The sequence below is a fragment of the Cupressus sempervirens genome, chromosome 2 (assembly GCF_028749045.1).
Source record: "Cupressus sempervirens isolate cs-2001-9-10 chromosome 2, ASM2874904v1, whole genome shotgun sequence".
Lineage (NCBI taxonomy): Eukaryota > Viridiplantae > Streptophyta > Pinopsida > Cupressales > Cupressaceae > Cupressus > Cupressus sempervirens.
The window spans coordinates 457,718,509-457,742,787 of NC_143119.1; the positions used below are offsets into that span (position 1 = coordinate 457,718,509).

The 24,279-nt window shown below is 35.1% G+C and overlaps 1 protein-coding gene and 1 pseudogene across 1 annotated transcript in view; one reads left to right on the forward strand and one right to left on the reverse strand.

The window, feature by feature from the left end:
* Positions 1-5,816, forward strand: part of LOC149573025 (organic solute transporter ostalpha protein (DUF300)) — a 290,493-nt gene extending 284,677 nt beyond the window's left edge. The window contains exons 8-9 of the mRNA XM_089814171.1: positions 4,821-5,069; positions 5,200-5,816. Of these exons, the coding sequence (XP_089670297.1) occupies positions 4,821-5,069; positions 5,200-5,427 (477 nt within the window). The 3' untranslated portion in view covers positions 5,428-5,816. The remainder of the gene's footprint in view (positions 1-4,820; positions 5,070-5,199) is intronic.
* Positions 5,817-19,533: 13,717 nt separating this feature from the next.
* LOC149573027 (alpha carbonic anhydrase 7-like) lies at positions 19,534-20,160 on the reverse strand (annotated as a pseudogene).
* Between the last annotated feature and the right edge of the window lie 4,119 nt (positions 20,161-24,279).

The following is a 24,279-nucleotide window of genomic DNA, read 5'->3' on the forward strand; positions in this document are numbered from 1 at the left end:
GATATAAATATTATCATATCCTGAGTCACCAAGATCCCAAACCAAACACGCAGGCAAAATGAGTGAATTGTCATCAAACCTCACTTGCACCCCAATGTCATTAAGCATTAATTGTGTCACTCTAATATAAACATTGTTGTAGCATTCACCAAGATCCCAATGAGACAAATTGATGAAATCTTTTATGTCATTATGTTCAAAAATCTCTTTGGGTATGGTCATACACACAAACACTGATGCGGGCACAAACTTACCCACTAACATAGCCACAACAATCACTATCATATTCCTGACGGATGAAACCTTGATGAAGAGAGCTTTAGTAGTGAGAATGTCGACAAAGGGGGGCTCGACTATGAGAACCTTAGCGACATGAGCTTTGGTGAAGGGTGTCACAATGATGGGAGCCTCAGCAAAGAGTACTTTAGTAAAGGGAACCTCGGCAGGAAAAACCTCAACAGAGAGTACCTCGATGGCAAACAAAATTTTAGCTACAGATAAAACCTCAATGGCATGCAGAACCTCGATTGAAGCCTCAATGATGGATAGAGCCTCGACAATGAGCAATGTCTCAATGGAGACAAACGTAGCTATTGCGACCGATGTAGCCATGATGATGGACACACAATGATGATAGAGATAGCCATGACGTTGTTGATGGATACAACTACAGCGATGGATACACCCTTGACAACAGATACAAACTTGATGTCGATGGAAAACACAATGACATTGACAGACGCAACGACAGTAACGAACATGATGATGGACTTGGCAATAGATACAGTTGCAGTGACGACAATGGATACAATGAAGATGACATACATGACGATGACGATAGTTTCGAACATGGCAATGGACAAGGTGGCGGTGATAACGGACACAATGACGATGACGGATATAGCAACGGTGATGAACACGAACTCAACGATGGACACAAATTCGGTGTCGGTGACGGATACAAACTCGATGAGGTATACAAACTTGGCGTTGGTGATGGACACGAGGTAACGGACACAAACTTGACAACGGACACGAACTCATCATTGGTGATGGACACGACGACGACAGACACGACAACGGTGACTGACACAAACTCGGCGATGGACTTGGCATCGGTGACGGATAGAAACTTGACGACAAACATGAACTTGACGTTGGTAATGGACATGATGGTGATGGACGCGATGGCAACAGACACAATGACGGTGACGGACATGAACTTGACGACGGACACAAACTTAGTGTCGGTGATGGACACGACAGTGACAAACTTGACGACGAACACTGGCTCGGTGTTGGTGATGGACATGACAGTGACAGATACGACGACGATGACGGACACGAACTCGACAATGGACATGGACTCGATGTCGATGATGGACATGGACATGATGGTGACAGACACAACAACGATGATAGACACGAACTCGACAACGGATACAGACTCGCCGTCAGTGATGGACACGATAGTGATAGATACGACGATGGTGATAGACACAAACTCGATGATGGACACGAACTCGACGTCGGTGATGAACATGATGATGATTGACATGAGGGTGACAGACACAATGACGATGACAGACATACAACCTCAGCAACGAACAAGACCACGATGATGGACATAGCTTCGGTGATAGCCACAGAGCCTCGACATCAGACACAGCTTCTATAATGGACACAACTTTGGCAATCGATGGAACTTCCTCAATGGATAGTGCCTTGGTGACAGGCACAACCTTGGGCACCACTTCAGTGATGGGCACAAGTTGATCTGTCCATGTCTTCACAAGATCCGTGCAAGCAACCTCTTCATTTTTTTGGTGTTCTCTCCATGTTGGTGTAGTAGAAAGATTTAGCAAATCCTCCTGGAGCGACCCTGTGATCATGCCTTCATTCTCCTCATGTAAAGCATCACCCTTATCATTGTCAGTCATTTTCTCCCACTTGTGCAAATGAGATATTTGTTTTTCTTCACAATGCTTGGAAACATTACTAACCAATCTATATGTTGTTATAGAGGGAATACATTCTAGATTACAAACAGCCCTTAACATAGATGTGATGGGTTGGGATATTTCATGCATCTCTTCAATGCACGAAATCATAAAACTCTCCATAGTAACTGAAATCTTAGTATCATGATTTTCCTTGATGGTGATCAAGAAGTGATGAAACATATCATAGACCAAATTTTGCAATTCGAGATCTAAGAGAAGGTTACTTTGACATTTTCACAATTCTCCAATATTTAGATCTCCTACCAAAAGGGTCACAACTAAAATCATTAAGACTTTGAAAGTTGTCAACTATCAATTGCAATATCTCTATCATAGTGTTATCATCATACAATGCTTTAGGAGCAGAAATTCTCAAGACCTCACTGAGACAAGCTACAACTGCCAATCTTTTATCCTTGTCTTGATGTCTCAAAACCCTAGGTTGACTTAAGGTCTTCTTAATCGGCGAGAGGATTCTTTGTATAAATTTTGAAGGTAATTGGTTCACCTGACACAAACAAACTTCCAATATATCTAATGGAGGATCAACATCCTCACTAAGCTCTTTGCCAATCCTTTGTAGTGCCTTCAACCACCACTCTCCATCGCTGTTCAGGGCCATAGCGTGATCCAAGTACCAAAATCTATCAATCATCCCAGCAAGATGGCAAGATCACCAAGTCTGATACCACAGTAATGTTCTGCACGGTTTTGGTAATGTTCTCAAAAGTTTTGAAGATGCTCCTGAACGGTTTTGGTAATGTGCCTGAATGGTTTCTGCTCTGATACCACTATAATGTTCCACACGGTTTCAGTAATGTTCCCAAAAATTTCGGAGATGCTCCCGAACAGTTTCGGTAATGTTCCCGAATGGTTTCTACTCTGATACCACTGTAATGTTTTGTTCTAGAGTTTCCTTATGAAGTCCCATAGTATTCTTTAGGTATTCTTGTCATGTGCTTCACGTAGTCCGGTTGTGTGCTCCAAGTAGTATCCCTTAGTGCTTCGAGAGGTCAATGCTTCGGGTCAGTGCGTTGGGTGGCCAGTGCTTTGGGTTAGTGCTTTGGGTGGCTAGTGCTCCAGGTCAGTGCTTCGGGTCAAATATTTCAGGTCACTGCTTCAAGTCAGTGCTTCGGGTGGATAGTGCTTCAGGTAGTACGGTATTATCTTGATGGTCATACAGTAGAGTGTAATGATCTATTCACCCTGAGTGCCTAATAATGAGTTCCAGAATGCTAAACATCCGTACAGATGGGGTTGCAAGGAGGTCGTATGGTAGGCAATTGCTGAAGCAGATGGTGTACAAATCTTCTATTGTTTACCTTGGTCACTCTATGGGAAGGTAAGAAGTTCGTACAATAAAGCTAGAGGACCGTACGGTATCTGAGGAAGTAGATAGGTATGGGGAGCAACAATGGATGAAGTCATACAATAGAGATGGAAGCCGTACAGTATGCCTAAAGGCCATTTGGCTACACTTGGGAGGTCGTACGGTATGCTTGTGAGGTTGTATGATTGAACTTGAGGCCTTCCGAAATGTGGATATCAAGACAACACACTCACCAAATATGCTATAAAATGATAGAATAAATGATTCAATACAATTCCAGATATATATATGCATCAGCTACAAAGATTGTGCTCCGATTTGCCAGATCTAAGCGAAGTGTTATAGGCGATGGAATAGGGTGAGGGTTGAATCCCATTGAAACTAGACAAACTAAATAGGCAAGGCCTTTCACTTCCAAAATGGTGAACAATAGAGAATCCCAACGAGAATTCGTAGTACAAAATAAATAATTGGAATGCATATCTATGACTACCTACAGACCGTGCTTAAATACCCGTCGGGGAAAACCTTTTCAAAGGTGTACGAAGATAGCCGATGGCAACACTTACCAACGGAAACTAAAATAAAATAGGTCTGAGATATATTATATCAATCGGAACTACAAATACAAATATTAGTTGGGGCCCCATATTAATTAATTAAAGTAACTAATTAAAGGTCCTTATATGATTTAAATTCTAGGACCAGTTAATTAATTAATTTAATTAAAAAATTACATTAAAATTTCGGGACATGACATTCTTTCCTTGGATACTGTGTGGTGTTCTTGCTAGCTGTTGCTTGTTGCATGCATTCAGTCCCTTAGACCCTTTTTGTGGTCTCTTGTTGGACACTAATAAATTTATCTTATCTTCACAAGTTTCTTCTCATTCTTGGGATCTGTAGTTATCAAATTAACATCAACTCTTCAATGATTGTGTGCAGATCATCAATAGTCTATAGACACAAACTGAATATTGAAATTAATTGAACAGATGTAATTTATACAATGGGATTCTCAACTGAATCTAAAAAAACATCTAGAATAGCCAACTATTTAGCAAGCACCTCTTGACAAACAACTAACGTACGACCAACGTTCAGTAAAACTTAAATGCTGTCAACTTTTCCTGAACAAGTCCTAGGTGAATCTATACAAGGATTATCACCTGTTTGTTTCTAGGAGGGAAAGCTTTTCTTCTCTTGTACAATATGGTCCTGTAAAAGAGCAGGAAAATGTAGCATCTGACGTAGGATACTGAGAAACTCTCTCGGATTCTATTGACTCATTAAGGCTTTATGAAAACCTAATCTAGGATGTTTGTCGAAGAAAGCATCAATTGTTCGCGTGATAGCATTATATTCTTTCAAATTTATGGATGATTAGTGTCTGATACATAATCTGTTGAAAAGTTCACGACACTGAAATGTGTTTTAAGTATATTAACATATTTTGATAACCATATAATTCATGTATTTTATTTCAGATGGCTTTTGCTGCAGTGGCCCATATTTTTGTCTTTCCTGTAGAACCATATTGTCACACAGCCGAGAACAACCATGGAAGTTTAACACTACAGTCCACCTCAACGACTGTCGAAACTGGAAAAGGCTTCGATAAAACTGCTGATAAGGAAGGGCGTGATGTTATACAAGTGTCAAAGACTGAAGTTGAGGGTCAGGGAACAAGTTTGAAAGAAAGTGTCCAAGATATTGTTTTTGGAGGTGGCGAACATGTAAGCTCTGCTTAAAAGTCCTTTTCGAATACCCCAAATTTATTTTTCGAAAACTGCTATAAATGTGAATTCTCCTTCCAAATGAGGGACTAGACTAAAAAAAATTATTTCGTTTCATTTTCGTTTGCAGGTTGTTCATGATGTGATAATAACTGTATCACAAGCTGTGGAACCCATGGAAAAGGGTGTTACGAAGATTAATGAGACTTTGCATCATCTTTCTCATGGAGGAAAGCAAGAAGATAATGAACCAAAGCTAGAGATCGATGAGCAACTATCAGAATCTACAGATGATAAAAACAATGAAGTCACTATTAAAAGACACGTTGAGACATCCCTTAGTGCCAATGATCGGTAAAATTGGATACAAAAATGTGACTATACCAATCTGCCAGATTGGAGCTTTCACCGATATGAGAAGCAGATTTTTTCATTTAACAATTCTTTACTTCTCGTAATTTGACATGGCTTCCCACTACCAAGCGATAATTTTAGTAATATAAAGCTTATAGCACAACTGCAATTGAAGTGTCAAAAGAAATCAAGGGCCTGAACACACGTATAGACATCATGTTTGTAATATAAAGCTCAACACAACTGCAGTTGAAAAGTTAAAAAGAGGAGGTTTTTGGACATACGCATAGACAATGTGTTTTTTTATCTGTAACCATTATGCCATTACAGATGGGATTGGTCAACATGTTTCTTCATCTCTAAATATGCGAATGCCGGCTACTATTTTAATAATTGCTCGCTTTTATCAAGTTCAATGACATGGTATATTTGAAATTTCGGATAGATTAGTTGCCTAATATCCTTTTACATATCCAACTATTGTAGCCAAATAGTGCGATTAGGTTTCAGAATCAAATAGTGCAAGCTAAAAAGAGAGTTGCCTGATCCGGTGGGCTGAACCTATATTTGGTAATCATGTCATGTGTTTGTTACACAAAATAGAACCATGTCTACGAATGTAAGCATCCAGGTTTTAAGAAATGAGCCAAAACTCAGCATCTGAATTAACTTGGCAAAATCTGATTCTATATTGGCCTTGGTAGAGAAGATATTGCCAAATTTAGTTTTATTCCATTGAATAAGGTTTTGCTTGATAATGTAAGCTTCTAGACAATGGACAAGCTTCTCGACAACTTTGTACATATTATATTGAGAAACCTCTAAGAAACTTCAAGTAATTTAAGTAAGGATTCATCCTTAAACCACATTGATTTGAATTTAAATGGGTTCCTAACTGGAATATAGCTTAATACTAGATTTAAGAGAACTGGGTAATGGTCTGATCTAGAGAAAGGGATAGTTTTAGAAGTCAAATGAGAGATATCATTGGGAATATTTCCCAATATGGAAAACCTCTCTAGTTTTTCTTTTATTTGGCTAAAGTTGTGCCTCCTATTGTTCCAAGCAAAGTTACGAGAATTGAAATCGACACGGCCGAATCGAATCGTGAATCGGCGATGAATTGGCAAATTTGAAAAAACCTTTTAAATGTAGAGATTTTAACAATTTAAGACTTATTCCATGCACCCTTTATTGAATATAACTTAAACACACTATAACGTCATCAAATAGAAGTTAAAACTTAACATACATAAACATGGAAGTTTGTGTTTACCGCATGGGGTAAAGAGTTTTTATAAGACAGTTGCCTTAGTTATTATAAGACAGCTTCACATCCAACACCTACTCCAAGTGCTTCAAAGTGTATCACCCCTCTCGAAAAGCTTGTTTTGTTGTTCTCTCACCACAGACACTCCATGCCTACAGCAGCTTTAGGTCTCATCAACTGGTCAGACTTCCCACAACTGATAACTGTAGCGACTGGGGGTCTAGGGGGCAATGCCCCCAGCGGAGTCGAGGGGCAGCACCCCCGCAGGGTCTTGGGGTAGCGCCCCAGGTGTGCTCCCTGTTGCGATACAATGCGAGGTCAAGGGGTAACGCCCCCGCCGCCAAGACCAAATTAGCACTCTGAAACTCACACAAAACTACATGGAACACAGTATTTTTATGATTTTTTACTGATCCCACACTCTTTCTGGGAACCGTTGATGTTTTACTACCTGATTATGTCTTTCCCTTCCCTTGGGCATCGTCCGTTATGCATTCTAAACATTTTTTACTTGTCGTCATTTTTTTTTTCTTTTTTTCTTTTTTTTAAACCTATGGTTCTTTTTTCTTCTTCTCTCTCACTTTTCCTCTTTTCTACTCATGCTTAACAATTAGAAGGCCCTTTAGGGTTATAACAAAGAGGAAAGGTAAAAAAGAAAGCAAAAAAAAAAAAAGTGATTTTTTATTATTTCCAACTAAACATGTTGCTGCCGTTAGCCAATTCACGTGGCCGATTTTGGCAATTTTTGGAGTGAATCGCCGATACTGGCGATTCAAGCAATTCAGCCGATGAAATCGCTGATCACGATTTTTGACACTAAAAAAATTGGGGTGCATGAATCTAATCGCTGAATTGGTGATTCACACAATTTCAACGCGATTCTCGAAACTATGGTTCCAAGTGAAAGAATTATCCTTGGATTTTATCTTTAATAAGGCATTTGGGTTATCCAATTATTAAAATCCATTGATGACTATGATGGCTTTAGAAGACCACCTCTCTTGTGAGAGGACGAGGTTATTGCATTGAAGCCCCCTCCTCATATATAGAGGGACTTTAAGGATTGCATATAACAACCAATTTCAGACCGTAGATTCCTTTTTATCCACTATGGGAGTGGGCCCATAGATGTTAATTAAAGTATAGTGGAGATTGGATTTAAGAGACTTGATTTGAAAAGATACCCAGTTTCTCTGGAGTGATGTTGACCATATGAGGGTTCCAAACAATTTCAAGACCTCCAAAGGCCCCTTATAGCTAGGCTTCCAAAGATATTGCTGAAGCCTAGCCTTTTTTGAAAAGCCTTCAACTCTTCCTAATTCATTTTAGTTTCCCAGATTATCATTATATTAGGTTTGTTGAGCGATATTTTGCAACTGACAGTTTTGGGTAAAAATCCAGTCACAAAATAGGATGACCAGTCACAGCGTGTGAGATAGAGTCTCTTCTACCTTAAAGGGAAGGCTACCCCTTCTCACCATTCCTTGGATCAACTCAAGATAAGCAAGAAGTCGAGAGATTTTTATAAAATGGGTGTTACCAATATCCTTTCTTCTTATCTTTCAAAAAAGAATTCACTTACTTGTAAAGCGAATAATGGGCAGGGTGAATCTCCAACTACACTTCTTAAGAGCTAGAAACAGTGATACCGATAAACCTTTACTAACTCAAAGGCTAGCTAATATGTACCAGTTCGGCTCTAAGTTTGGTCTTACTTCTATATGAAAAGCTTTACAATTAGGGCGTAAAGACTCCTAAAAGTAAGAATATTTAGCTATTTTGTGAATTAAGAAGAAAATATAAGCTACAGACAAAGCTTCTAGTTAAATACTTTCACAATTGCTCTCGATCAAAGCTCTGGCTTCAATTGCTTCTTAACTCTCTTCTATTCAATTTATGAAATACAACTACCAATAACACGAGATAACATGGATCAAAGAAAACTTGGATGAATTATAAAAAAAACTTACAATTCACACAAATAACAATCTCAATCAAAATTAAGTCTCAAATGCACCTTTGTATTCACTTTGTCTCAAAATAGTGCTTACACAAACAAAGTTTTGCTAGCACAATTTCTCCAGAGCTCTCTTGCATAAAGATAATGATGATTTTACAGTGAGGGGGTACTCCTTTATATAGGCACGAGAGTTGAGAAAAAGGTGGACGAAAAAATGGGAGCAATTCAACCAACTTTGACCTAGTCTAACTACAAAAGAAAATAAAGGGTTACATGCAACTCGCATTACATCCTTTTACATGCATGTAACTTGCATTACATGTAATTATGTTTTTTCATGTAATGCATTCTTTACAACTACTAATATGAAATTAAAAAAAAACAACAATCTTAGAGATTGTTTCTCAGTGCCTTGAATTTGACAATGATGTCATGCACTGTGGGAAGATCAGCAATTTCCATAGTCTTCAATTTGGCTTCAACTCTCACTACATTTGCATATGTCGATTGCACAATTTTGGAATTTTCTGTTGTAGTATCTACAAATGTTTTGTTAAGGATTTATACAAAACAAACTTATTCATCGTATGTGAACCAAAATCTTTAGAATCTACATTAGCATTGATTTTGTTGGTATATTTTGAATTTTCTATCTCTGTTGCACTAAGATTACCAGATTCATCAGTAACATGACATCCCATCTATTCCAAATCACAAGTAACACTTGTTTCAACTATTTGAAGGTCTCCAAAAGCCACTTGCAACTTTTTGATCAACTTCCTTAATGTCTCCTCCTTGTAACCAGTGAGCCCTTGAAATCTGAAGAACATTTCACATGGCAAAAGAATGTCACATGAAACCAATGGATCCAAATCAAATTTCACCATTTCATCGCAATTGTCAAGGATTTCTTTCAAGTTATCTACTTCCAGAGTCAAAGAAGAAATTAAGTTTTGCTCCATTTCATTCATCTCTTTGACATGCCTAAGAACTGCAAATGTCTCTATGATGGCTCGAACTCCTTTAGAAATGATTTCTTGTATCCAAGACTTAGTAGCTTCAATCAGCCTTCTCTCTTTAGACATTTGAGACATAACAACAACACTTTGAGAAGATTGTTTCTGGATAACCTCATTCAAATGAGAGATCTCTTGTTTCAACCGATTCTTCTTTTCCCAAAGCTCATGATTGCTTTTTGATACATTGGCCAATGCAATTTGAGCATCTTGCAAACAACCCAAATGTGATTGCTTTCCAACTTCAACCTTAGTAAACTTGTAGTCAGAATGAGTAAGTTCCTCAACAAGTTTATTTACCAAGGGCTTAGCAACCACAACAAATTTGGTTCTATCAGAATTGACCAAAATTCTGGAAACAATCCTATCTTTCAAAGATTTGGATTTAGTTTTCTTAATAGGAAGATTGTTAGGAGGAACAACCACTTTCCTTATCTTTGTTTTTATTTTACTCAACTATGCAGGTAGGCTGAAACTTTCATCTACAGAAGCAAGCACAAGCAGAAGAAGCATTGATCTAGATTGTATATCCGTAGTGACTGAGCAAGATTCAGTCTATATTGTTGAAGGCATAGGAACATGTTGAAAAGACTCTGTCATGAAAAGTTCAAATCCTATCAAAGATGTATCAAGTTAGAAAACTTGACCACTAATAAGAGTCGAAAAATTTTCAAACACATTTGCTAAGTGATCATATTGTTCATGTGTAGGGATGCAAGGAGCAGCACAAGAAATAGGAAGAGCCATGATATTAACCTCCGAGACTGGAATGGAAGGAGTGAAAACAATGGAAAATAAATCCACATCATCATCAACCTCATGCAAAAAGGGTTCTTCATGTATAGAAGACATACAGGCTTGTGTAGGCTTTGGAAGAGATATGATCGTGATTTCCCCTTCATCTAAATTTCCTTTATCAGATTATGTTTTCAATTCTTCTTTTGATTATGCTACTGATTCTTGAATTGGCATAGGAACTTGAGATGATTTTTCCTTTTCTGCCTTTTAATTTGAATTTGAGGGAATCCTTGGCATCAGAAGATCAAGCAACATCTTTCCCTGTAATCTCCAATTGTGATTTCCTGCCAGGAGGACCAAAACTTCCACAATCCAAGCCGATTTTAAGATTTACTTTTTTAAGGCTTTTACTTTTCAACTATTTGTTAGTTTTTATTAGGATGGATTGAAATTTGTTCATGATAGATGTACCTTCCTTTTGTTGCCATTGGATAGGAAAAGAGCATTTCTTATCAAAGTTGGCTTGATGAAACTCTAGATCAAGAATGTCACCATCATCTTCAACTTGGAAATCTAAAGGGATTTCCAACATGTTAAGATTAATTATTTGCTACAAGGTTAATCTACAGTAATCCATCTTCATAATGTCAAGTTCTATCCTCATGCTATCTAGATGTCTTCGATGCGATGAACATGAGTGTAGGCTCTTTTCATCAGAGAATTCATCTCTCGATAGTCAAAATCAAATCTGACCTTGAACTTCTTCAAAGTAATCAACTACAACTCTACTTCCATATTCTTTGCTTTAGGCACAGAAATGATTGGATAATTACAAAGGCTTAGCTAAGGTAATGCGAAAACCAGGCCTATGTGAAGCATGCTGATCACTTTGCACATTCATGAGTTGTCTAGCTAACTCTATCAAGATGATTTGATCTGTAGCATACCTAGGTAAGGTATATAGCTCTCCCTTGAAATATCCAACTCTCAAGTATGTGAAAGTGAGAAACTAAAGAAAAATATAGTTGTATTGGTTCACCTTCTCCCATGCTGCATCATATACACTTTTTATAATCAACTACTTATCGAACAAGCACTGGTAATGTTTGAAGAAGGCATCTTGGACTCTTCTATAGTGGAATTTACTATTCGCCAAAGTAATTTGGTCATAGTAATCCCAAATGGGAACTTGAAGATGATCTCCTTTGGTAGAAAGACCAAAGAAAGATTCCATAGTAGCAACAATGTAAACTAGATAAGAATTCATGTAGAAAGGTACTGATGTTCCCACATTGCATATTTGCTGACAAAGTGCAGTACCGATAAGTTATCTCCAAAAGATATGTTCCTCATTCTCCATAATTTGAAATATGAGCTTATACATCCATGACTCAAAATCAATACAATCTTTAAGGCCACAAATTTGACTAAGAAGGATGATGAGATCCTTATACTCTTGTTTGAAATTTGACCGATGAACAATCTTTGGCCATTTGGAGAAATTATTTCTTTTATTGTCTAACCAGTAAAGGTTGACATACTTTTGATAATTACTCTTTTGCTCATTCCAATTGGCCAATGATGATCCTTCAGTCAAATCAGCACATTAAGATTTATGCAGAACCTTGAAGATTTGTTCTATAACCTCAGGATCTAGGCTAATGATAACTTTGTCGTGATCAACATCTTTGATAGTTTTTGTCTTGGAAGTAAACTGCCATGCACATCCATAAACCAAGTTAGGTTCTATAGACTTCATAGGAAACGTAGATACCAAATGAATATTGCTTCTCGTAATGCACTTCATTTTATGACTAGCCAAAGTTTCAACTCTTTGTAGAAAATCAACCACATCAACATGGCCAATCTTCATGTCCAACATGTTATCCAAAATAGATATGACTAAAGGAGTTGCATGAGCCAATTCTTTATCATATTGATATTTCATTTTGCCTTTGGACTTGGATAGCGAGGACATGTCTTGTGCTTGCGCTGCAACACAAATCCCAAAACATAATAACATCATTAGAAGGGATCTCCATACAAGTGAATTCCGAATTAGTAGTGAAGATTCGAAAATGGATTGGAGACTTCACAAATCCGTCAAAATGACTTCAAAGAGAAAGAATATGCATATGCAATGGAACAAAAAGTGAAATGGAATGAAATGAAATTGAGAAAATAGAAGATGAAATGAAATAGAATGGAATGAGAATGTGTGAAGGTGACACATGGGAATGCGTGCAAATGAAAATTGTTGATTTCAAAAGTGACTTAGCATTTTCAAGGCATTATTACATGAAAAATGAGTACATGTAAATGCAACATGTAATGAGAGATGGAAATGCGGATGAAGGATACACTTCACATGTATGTGCAAATGAAGGTCAAGATGGAAAGCATGGAAACGGAAAATGAAAGTGAGATAATGAGTTTTATAGTCACTTTTGGTGAAAAGGAGAAGTCAAAGTACATGAGAAGTGAAAATAACATTTTTTTGACTTTTCAAAATATGACTTCTAATAAAAAACAGACCTTTTGAATGCAATTACACGTAAGATATTTCATGTAATCTTGTCGTGCAAACGGAAGCGAAAAGTGAGATGGGTGAAAATGGAAGTGAAAAATAGGATTGCATGCATATGCGGATGGCGAATGGGATGAAAAACATGTAATCACATTTTGTTGAGTGAGAGATGAAGTGTTGTGACATGGAAACAGAATGAGGAAAATGACGATGCTTTCGCATGTAATGAAGCAAAAACAAGTTCTTGGGAAAGAATTTGCAATTTCTCCAAGTAGAGAAAACTGGAAAGCAAGCACAAAACACAAAAAACAAAAGAAATAATGCGCCTTCAGAAAATAACTCAAACATGCCAAGATGCAATGCACTTCAAAACTCAAATTTGAAATTGGGACTCGTAAAAGAACCATAAACATGAAAATGAATAAAAACTTCATATTTAAAGAAAAAATGCACTTTCCATAGCAAAGATTTTCACAATGGCAACCATCAAGTAATTTCATGCATAAAATCAGCAAGATAAGCATGAATTAAATAGCAAGGAAGAAGAAGTCTACTTACATGAAAATTAAATGTCAAAAATAAAGGAAAAAGATGCTCCAATGTTGAAAAATTCTCCAAAAATGGTAAGATTTTTTTCCAACTTTGCAGATTCAAATGGGAGAGGGTAGCAAACAAGGATTTCTTGTTAGAATATGCCAAAACGTGCCCTAAAAACACTCCGAGATCCAACGTTTTTTGCAAATGGAAATTCATGGGACATTTTTGATGGAAAACGTGTTTCACCAAGGAGAATAAGAAAATTGATTTGGTGTTTAAACACCAAAATGTTAACCCATATGCAATGTAATCACCAAATAAGAGCAAATTGATTCATCCTCATGCAAAAATGTTGATAAAAAATGGAGGTATTTAGAGTTTTTTTTAAAAACGTGCCCTAGGATTGAGCTCCCAAAAATGATTTTGAACATATTAAATCCATTTTTGATGCAAGGAAACTTATTGTCAAGTAAAAATGCCTTGAATGGAGAAGATTTCATACAAATCCATCAAGTAAATCTCTCAAAATGAGCAAAATTGGGTTCTTGGGGAGCAAATGTATGCACTTCTTCAAAATTAGACTTTTTGGAGGGCACAACACATTTTAAAACATGTTTTTGATCAAAATCGGACCTTTTGGGATGCATAGCATGTTTTAAAATATGCAACAAGTTAAAATCAAACCTTTTGGGATAGATAGCATGTTTTAAAATATGCAAGTCATCAAAATCGGACCTTTTGGGATCACTTGCATATTTTAAGTTGCATCTCACTTTTTAGATGTCCAGACATAAAAACTTCACTTTTCATGTCATAGCATCAAAAAGGTCCACTTACGATAAACTTTTGATGTAATGACATCAAAAAGGTCCACCAAAGTAAACTTTATATGCAATGGTATGTAAAAAGTCCACTTTTGATAGATTTTACATGTTATTGCATATAAAATGTCCACTTATGAAGAGTTTAAGTTATTTAATTCACTTAAAATTATAAAAATGTTACAAAATGAGTCATAAAAAATATTTATTTATCATATTATGAAATATAATATATTAACATCATTTTAAAGTAACATTTAAATAAGCATTTGATTTTTAAAACCAAAAAATAAAATGAAATGATATAGTTATATAGTTACTTTAAGTGAAAAATTAAAAAATAACTCAACTTAAAATTATAACATAAAATGCACTATAGTTAGTTTAAGTTATAAATTTAAAGTAAAAGTAGCTTAAAAACATAACAAAAAGTGAATATGATGTTATATTTTTCAAAAAGTGAATGTCAAATTGAAAATATAACACCATATTTTTAATTCGTGTTGTTGCACTAAAATGTCCACTTTTGAGGCACTAAAACAGGCATAACTCTTGATTGACAACTCTAATTGACCTCTAAGTTAGACCGAATCAAAGAGAAAAATGAAAGGCATGACATGAGCAAAACCAAAGGACTAAAAGCAAGCAAATGCAAACTCAAAACCAAAGAATAGACGATGAAGGATTCAAAAATCAAGCAAAGGCTCGACAGAAAGCAAAATGAAAAAGACTTGACGAAGGCCTTTAGTAAAATAATTTGATATTTGAATTGAAATGGATCAATCGATCAAAGATTAAACAATTAAATATCAAATTCAAGCTTAGAGAAACACAAAACTAACTTGAAAAACTTTCGTACTATTACCAACAATTTGTGATGAGAAAATGCAGGACAATAAGGTTTATACTAACTTAGACAACACTTTAGCAAGCGTTGTTTGTTAGGGGCATTGAGACCCCTAACATTCCATGTTAAGACCTTCATTTCTTCTTAGGAAGGAACTTCCCCTTCCCTTCATTAAACAAATTGGTTAATTTAGTTTGGCCTTCAACCTCTACATCTTGAGTTCTTAGTTCATTGAGGGATTTTCTACCCCCTTTTTTAGGGATCCTAGCTAAGTTTGGAGGATAGAGGATCTTGGGATTGTTCCAGTCCTCTTAGATTATTTGATTCTTCCACTCTAATTAGATCATTTCTAAGATCTTCATGAGAATAACCTCCACCTCCTAGCTTAAGGAGTTCCTCAATTAGTTTTTATTTTTCAATGGTGAGACCATCCTTCACAAATGTCATAGTAAATGTGTTGATAAGATCTTCCGTGAGTTTTTCACAAAAAGATTATTTTTCTACCTCACTTAACCCATGGCTGGAGGATCAATTATTCTATTATAGATATTCTATCATTTATATTTACAATTGTAAAGTCCTAGGTATTAGTACCATTTATTGAAAATATTATTTGTTCTTGCCAAAGGTGCATTCATTGAGTTCATTTATCCAATTTAAGTGATCAATCACATTATAGAATGAAACAAACTTCTATGGTTTATATTTATTTTTTATTTTCTGTAGTTATATAAATCTCAAACTTCTATGGTTTATATTTATTTTTTATTTTTCTATAGTTATATAAATCTCAATTTTCAAGAATCCTAGCTATATTATTTTTTATATGGGATAAAATTAATTTCTATCAATAGAAAATACAGATTTTTCACAACAAAATATTTTTTGTAGAGATATCAATCAAGCAAATATTAGGAAGAGACACGAAGCAACATAGTTCCTACCATATGTGGCGGTAGTATTTTTGGTTGGTGTTAAGCAATGTAGTGTTAACTTGGAGTGAGTTTGGTTTGGAGTAAAATTTGTTTGCGGAAAATAGTTGAACTAATACATTTCTATATATAACAAAAAACCGTCATGAAATATGAAACATGATAGCAAGAGTACATGGAACAATAGTAATATGAGATGAGCATATTTGCATATTGATTAAATAAGAAATACAAGAGAAGTATAAGTTTCATTAGAATCACTTACTACAAGATTTATAGAGAAATACAAGTCATGAGATAAAATATTTATTGCTAAGCACTTCATTTTTCTGTTTAGACAACTTGTGTTCGACATCATTGTATAATAAGATAAACATGGTTTCCCCTTTTGAAAGATGGCATAAGCATGTCCTAAACCACGTGTTGGTAAACCATCAAGAATCTTGGCTAATTTGAAATCTTCAAGGAATAGAGTAGATGAAATAGTGTAGTCCAAAACTTAACATCAATCAAGGCAAAATGAAGTGAATTAGTGCCACTTGCAAGAGGAGGCAGACCTAAAGGAGGCATACCTAAAGTATTGAAAAAAAGTGTTTTAATAATATAACAAAATGAAATGGTCTTTCACACCTCTTCAATGTGTACATTGTGCATCAAATTACAATTCATAGTTTATGTTAAATAAAAACAATAGGTTCACTAACATAGTTTAATGTGAGATGTAGGAGGGTACTTGCATTTGCATTTTGGGATTATCCATATAAGGCTCTAATGCAAGCAACTTGAATTCTATTATTTTGACATGTGGACACATCTCTAAGAAGGAAGAAAAACTATTAATTACATGTTTCCTTCAATTGGTTTAATTGATCATTTAATAATAATAGTTTGCATTTTGACATCTTTGTAATTAAATCACATAATTACTATTGTATTTATTAGAGTACTTTTTCCATACCAAACCACATAATTTGAACAAGATAAAGACAAATGTATAAGTATGTAAATTCTATACATTTTTTATTGCATTGAATCAAAGTGTTTCACAATTGATTTCTCTAATACTGTAGAATGATGTACTTCAAAATGCATGGATGAATTCCTTTTTAGAATGAATGCAGTGTATTTATTTAAATAGTAGTACATGGTATCAAATCACACCAAACAACTTTAAGTTGGTTTAGGTAGAAGAGAGAAGATGACTAGTCAACAAATTTTGAGTTTCAATTGCAAAGAAGACAAACATCTAACTACAAACCTACAAACCTGCCTCTAAATGAAATAATAATTAAATATAAGAAAAAAATGACTAAATAAAGATAAATATATAGATAACTACGATAAATAAGAGCATAAAGCACACGTATAAAAATTTATACAAATAAATTAGATATAATAATAATAATGTGTATGTGTGTGTGTGTGTGTGTGTGTGTGTGTGTGTGTGTGTGTGTGTGTGTGTGTGTGTGTGTGTGTGTGTGTGTGTGTGTGAGTGAGAGAGAGAGAGAGATTATAAAAGTTACTAATTAATAATTTTATATAGTAACAAATAAAATCACACTATTAGGAGAAAATCCCCTTAGTCTTAGAGGTGGGTAGAACGATCAATTTAGGATTGATGAATTGGAAAGAGAGAGATATGCAATGGTTATACTGATAGCAATACTTTGTGTAATATTTTTAGAAGTATATATAAATCAAAATAAAAGCTGATAGAGTAAACATTTTGAAATATGTATTTTGAATGTTTGTACACTTGATATTTTTAGAAGTATATATAAATCAGAATAAAGGTTGATAGAGTAAACATTTTGAAATAAGTATTTTAAATGTTTGTATACTTACTTAAAACTTATCCAAAATATAACTTTATAGAGTTAGCTCATCATCGAATATCTTTAAATCAAAAAGTTGTAAAGTGGAATTAAGAAAGCAAGACAAATGAAATAAATGTTGATTTACAATTAATGTAATTTTGTTGACAATAAATTATCAAATATTATGTTGTGAATTTTCTCAAACATCTTATAATTTGTAAATTTTGGGCTTTGAATCGACAAAATTTGAGACCAAAGTAAGGGTAAAGATATTAGTAAATCTCTTGTTCTAGGTTTCAAAGAGAAAAGAGAAGATAATGAATTATTCAAATAATTTGTTATTAGTAAATTTAATTGAGTAAAGAATATTATTTTTTGAAATCTTACATCTTTCAAATTAAATCTATCAAACTATAAATGCTAAAGTTATAATTATTTTTCTATGACTTAGATTTTCCTAAATACCTTAAATTTTATTACTACTTGATCATTATCTTATAAATGACACAAATGACAACAACTAAAATAAAATAAAACTTGGTCATAAAATTTAAGTAAAGTCTATGAGATAATTTTAGAAGAAAAGTGAAAAATGAAAATGAAAAACGACAAATGTATTGACTTTTATTCATCTTTCACATTTATAAATAGTGATGATTTATGATTGTGCAGAAAAATTTCATTTAAAGTTCAAAGTTATGCTAATTGGAAATAATGGATAAATCTAGTTTGTAACCTCATAGGTTTTCCATCACGTGCCATACTTTCAAAAATGGCATATAGACGATACATTTGAGCATTTAAACTTACCAAAATAACATCTATACATGTAGCTAGATCATGTGGAGAAAATCTACCAAGCATGTAACCCCATTGGCATAAGCCTTCAATCAAAGAGCCATGAGAAGCTTAATACTCAATGCTCAGTATGACTGTTAGACTTCATATCTCAACACTTATTGTTTTAGTAGTGTTGGTAAATAGATTTGTCACTATAAAAATGGCCCAACAAAGTGTATGTGGCAAACTGTTCACAATAGTTGGATAGGCCCTTGATATGCGGCCTTCCTCTGCGTTTAGAGGGGCAGATACCTCGTATGATATAATTTTGAAGTATTTCAAATAAAGATGAAATCAAAATTTAAAAGATAAATAGAAAGCCATTGATGATGAATGCGACACACGACTTCAAAGCTTTCCTGGACTAACTAAAAACTGCTAATAACAACAATCAAGATCTATGCTTGAGAACTATTACTAGCACAATGTTGATCCAAAGATTTATAAACATATGCACAATACTGTGAGAATGCTCATTGCAAAGAGAATTATTATTTCTAACAATTTAGATTTGAAAGAAGAGAACTCAAATTGCACATTCCTTTATTTTCTTGCACCAAGAACTTGAGAAGAATTTTTTATTACAAAGACAAAATTTGTACACACTTTCCAAATATTATCTTTTGATCAAAACTTTAGCATAGTGTTCCCTTTTTCTAAAGTTTAAAAAATCCCTTTACAAAGCCAAAAATGACTCCTTAAATAGACATGGAGGTTAAGAACTACTCCTTCATGGTTAATAACTACCTCCAAAATACATAATTTAGGAGAGGTTAATTAACCTTGCAAAAATTAACCCAAAATATCAAATCCTCAACCTTTGACAAAAAGTAACGAGAATGGATAAGAAATATTTGTAAGATGACTGAGATAGGATGATCTGCTCTTCTTTGTATGTTTTTGCAATGTCATAAAATTGAACGATTATGTTGTTTATTGGCTGCACCTTTCTTAAATTGTGCATCCCATTCAATGCCTTCCTCAAACTATCCACTTGTTCTTGGGTAATAGTCTTCACTTGTTTGAGTATGGTCCAATTAACTCCTTTTGTAAATGGGGAAGTGGTAAGGGATCTAGTGTACCGATAATAAGTTGCATCTCTTCTAACACCAATTATTTTGGGATTTACAACATTTAGATCTATACTATTTATCGGGAGAATATTGGTAATGTGTTCAATGTCTTCTTCAAGCATTGGGAGTAAACAATCAGGAGATTGAAACTGGTAGAGAATACCAATAACTGCAATCTTTGTGTTGTCATCTAAAAAGTGGACCATGTGTAATTTTGAAGGATATCGTATGCCATTTATGGTGTGCTCTATTGGATGATGCCAATGGCTCTGATTTAATCTATATTTCACCCCATCTATTTAAATACCATTTGCATCTTCACACCCTACCACCTGAATTTCATAGCCTTTATTGAACATTCTTGCTTTTTGTTGTTAACCTCGCATTATGAAGAGTATGCTTGATATCATCGCTACTCATTGATTCAAAGATATAATGTGTTCCAATGTTCCCTCTTTTCGAGAGGTGATGAGGATATAAGAAAAGAGTCATAGAACTTGTGTTACACCTGCCAAGTGCATTTTCTCAAAATTTCAAGTATATATCACTATAGATTATATTGATGTTTTCTCATCCAAATATTTTGCATTACCTTTCTCTTGAGTCCCACATGACATATGTCTCATCATTTCTCTGCACTTGTCAAATAACCCACATACTAACTGGTTTGTGCCTCCATGCTTCTATTTCTTTCTTTAACTAGTATCTGACATACTACAACTTCTTATTCCCAAACTTAGACTTGAGATCACTTTGAGCCATGTTTCTCATATATTTCTTTCTGTACACTTGAAAAGTGCACTTCTCTAAACCCTTCTATCCAAGATATTCTATAGATTGGAAAACTTGAATGGTGGCTTAGAGCTCCCTAGTTATGGAGTGCAAGAGGTATACAAATAAGCATAAAGAGAGCTCTTGGCTAAGCCTTAGAAACACAACCCTTGCTAGTAAATCATGAGATGGGAGATTCTTTAAACAAGAGAAAGAATGCTAGTGCCAAAGAACTCTTGAGTATGCAATGCAAGAATGAAAGTAAGCTAAGACGAAATGCACAATGCAACTAAGCTAAACAAGTGAAAGTGTTACATCCATGTTAATTAAACTATGTGATCTTATACTATTGCAAATGAACTACATTAACATGCAACTATGCTAACATGTGGTGGAATGAGAGAATGAAGACAAGAAGTGGAAGTTCTCCTCAAAGCTCCAAGAAACCTATCAGAAAACCTGCAACATAACAATATTTGAATGGTGTGGATCCTTTGAGGGGGAAAGATCTCTCCCTTTTAAATTCGTAAAAATGGTAGAGATCAAGATGATGATGGTCGATGATCAACAATGGATTTTGAAAAGAGGAGTGATCCATGTGCACAAACAAGTCAACCAATAGAATATAAGTTGACTTTGTCATATAAGACAAAAATCACAGAGCCTTTTCTTTTAATTTGAAAATTAGGAAAGGACTTTATGTGTGAACTTTAAGTGGGTTAGAAGAATGGGGTCTTTTATTTAATTAAAAGGGGACATGTTCTTTCAATCAAATAATGAACTTAGGATAACATAGTCAAACTATAGGTTATAATCAAATTAATTGATTATTAGCAATTTGGTCTAGGTAATTGATTAATTAAATTTAGCCAAACTGTTGAGAAGGGGGCTAATAGTCTAGATGACCATTTTTAGGTGATTACATTTGCCCCTCTTTGACTAATGTGTGATTGACTTAGGAACGCATTACGTCAAAGAAAATAGAAGCGAAGTAGGCAGTGATAGATATAGATATCTAATTCTGAAGAACGAAATGCAGAAAGAGATAACACATCCTAAATGTGTAGCTTGATAGCAGTAGTATTGAACACTAGGAAAAGATGATGTCAGAATTCAAGAAGAATGCTAACACCTAGAAAGTAGATAGATCGAGAGCAAGTGAAAAGATCAAACAAATGCTCCTAAGAAAATAGATAGCTATAGCAAGTGATGATAGAGTATTTCTACCCCCTTGGGATCGAAATCAAAATGAGGTAAGGGGATGCAAAAACAAGCTAAATATGAGAAAATTGAGATATAGCAAAGTCCAAGATGATAGATAGATGATTAGAAAAAAAGAGTGACTATTAAGGAATGATAGAATGTCCCAGTTTGACTAGAGTTGACCACAAAGAATACATCATAAAAATTAGGTCAAATCAAGTAGAAAGGTGATTTGAGACATGAAAGGGTGAATGTGAGTAGATATGAAGCATGGAAATGATGAAGACGTAAGGAAATGAGGATGCCCCAATGATGATTTGGAGATTAGACCTCGGAAAGTCAGCTAACTGCTCAAAAGAAAGTAGAATTCTAAAATGCAATTTTGACCATCATGATGAACTCAAATTTTGATTTTGATCTCGAAAATGGATCTAGGACATCGAAATTAGTCGGGGTGTAGTTTTTGCAGAATTTAGAGTTTGAAAATTAATTCAAAATGAGGTCAGAAGCTATAAAAGGGGCCCAAGTGTCATTTTCAAAATCATTTGTCTTTTGTGATTTTTGAGAGCTTTGTGAGTGGTCGAGAGAGTATTATGGTTTTGGCGAACATCTTGTCTCACCAACACTGTTTTGAGTATAGCCAGTTGCACAACCGGGCAGAGCACTATAGGGCACTAGTAAGTGACTACTCTTTCGTCATTTTTTGAGCTTTTTTGGTAGTTTTTGCAAGTTTTAAGGTTTTAAATGCAAAATATCATGCGATATTGTAAAAGTATTGCACGTGTACTTTATAAAATATCACATGATACGTTGTGTTACAAAATTGTATCGCACGACTCTTTTGAAATGTTTCGTATGGGACATACCGATTTGTTGCCCAGACTGGTGCAAATTATCATACCACAAAATTGTGTCACATGACTTCAGAAAAAGTATCGCATGATACTATGCCATCATTTGTATCACCTGCATATAGGAAAAAGTATCACGCAACCTGTTTTTAAGCAATTTTCATTGATTTTTTGTGTTGTGATCATGTTTTTGATTGTGTACTGATGTTTACATGTTTTATGGTTACATGAGGTATTTCTAACACTACTTATCAAATCCCTCAAAGTGGTGGGGTTGCGAGTTGTGCAACATTTGATTGATGATGAGCAAAATTAGTTGTTCAAAATGGTTTAGTTTTAGGTCCTCAAAAAAGGGGGCCACAAAAAGTGGTACTGTTTATTCCAAAAAAACATAGCACAGTACAAAGTGTGGCCCCCCTAAAATTTTAACTTTTTTTTTTGAAATTTTTTAATCGCTCTAGTCAAAAGTTACTTAACACAATGTAGTTTATCCCAAATTTTTTGAGTAATTTTATAATGTCTATTTTTTTAAATGAATTTTTTAACTAGACACATCCCAAAAACGTGAAATATCTGTGTGCTCCCCCTAGAAATAGTTGAAAACTAATCTAAAATAAAAACTTTTTTTTTCAAAGTGTGTAGAATGGAGTCTAGTTTCTAAAAAACTAAGTTGTTACAAAATTCGATGAACGAGCTAAAATCTATAGCCAGATTAGTACGTGGTGGTTTTTGACAAAAAATGAACATACATTCAAAAGAAATTATAGATGAAAGGCTTGAAATAGTTCAAATTAAAAATAAATTATATGGTTAGATAGCTAACATAGAGACCTATAATACTATGTAACCTGATCTTATCAATACCCAACCACGAGAAATCTCGAAGGGGAGCATAGAAGAAAAAACAATCATTTTTTGTATGTTTGCTGGAAAACACGTCTCAGGCCTATTCATCAAATCCAAACCTTTGGGTTGGATCTCCAAGGCAAAACCAAGCCTTAGGCTTGGGTTTGATTAAGGTTTAAATAGTGCATGCGCCCTATAGCGCGCACGCGCTATAGCGTGCACGCGCTATAGCGTGCACGTGCTATTTAAACCTCAGCTCTAAATAGCGCGTGCGCACTATAGGGCGCAAGCACTATTAAGATGTAAGTTGCAAAAGAGAACTAGGTGGGGGGGGGGATAGGGGAATGGCTATGTGTGTGCATGAAAGAGATAGAGAGAAAGTAGGGGATAGGAGAGGGGAGAGAGTATAGGATGGGAGAGAGAAAGTGAGAAAGAGTAGGGGTGACAAAGAGAGTATAGGATGAGAGAGAGAGAGAGTAGGGGTGGCAAAGAGAGGAAGTGTGAGAGAGAGTACGAGTGGAAAAGAGAGAGTGTGGGATGGGGGAAAGAGATTTAAAGTAGGGGATGAGAGAGAGGAAGTGTGTGAGAGAGTACAGGTTAGGGGAGAGAGATTAAGAGTAGGGAATGGAGGAGAGAGAGAGAGTAGGTGATGGGAGACAAAGTGGGAGAGGAAGAACTTGAGAGAGAGGAGGATGGGAGTGCATGTGTGTGAAAGAGAGAGAGTATGGAATGGGAGAGGGGGAAGATGAAGAAGCTCAAGAGAGAGTAGGGGATGGAAGAGAGAGTAGGCGATGGGAGAGGGAGTGG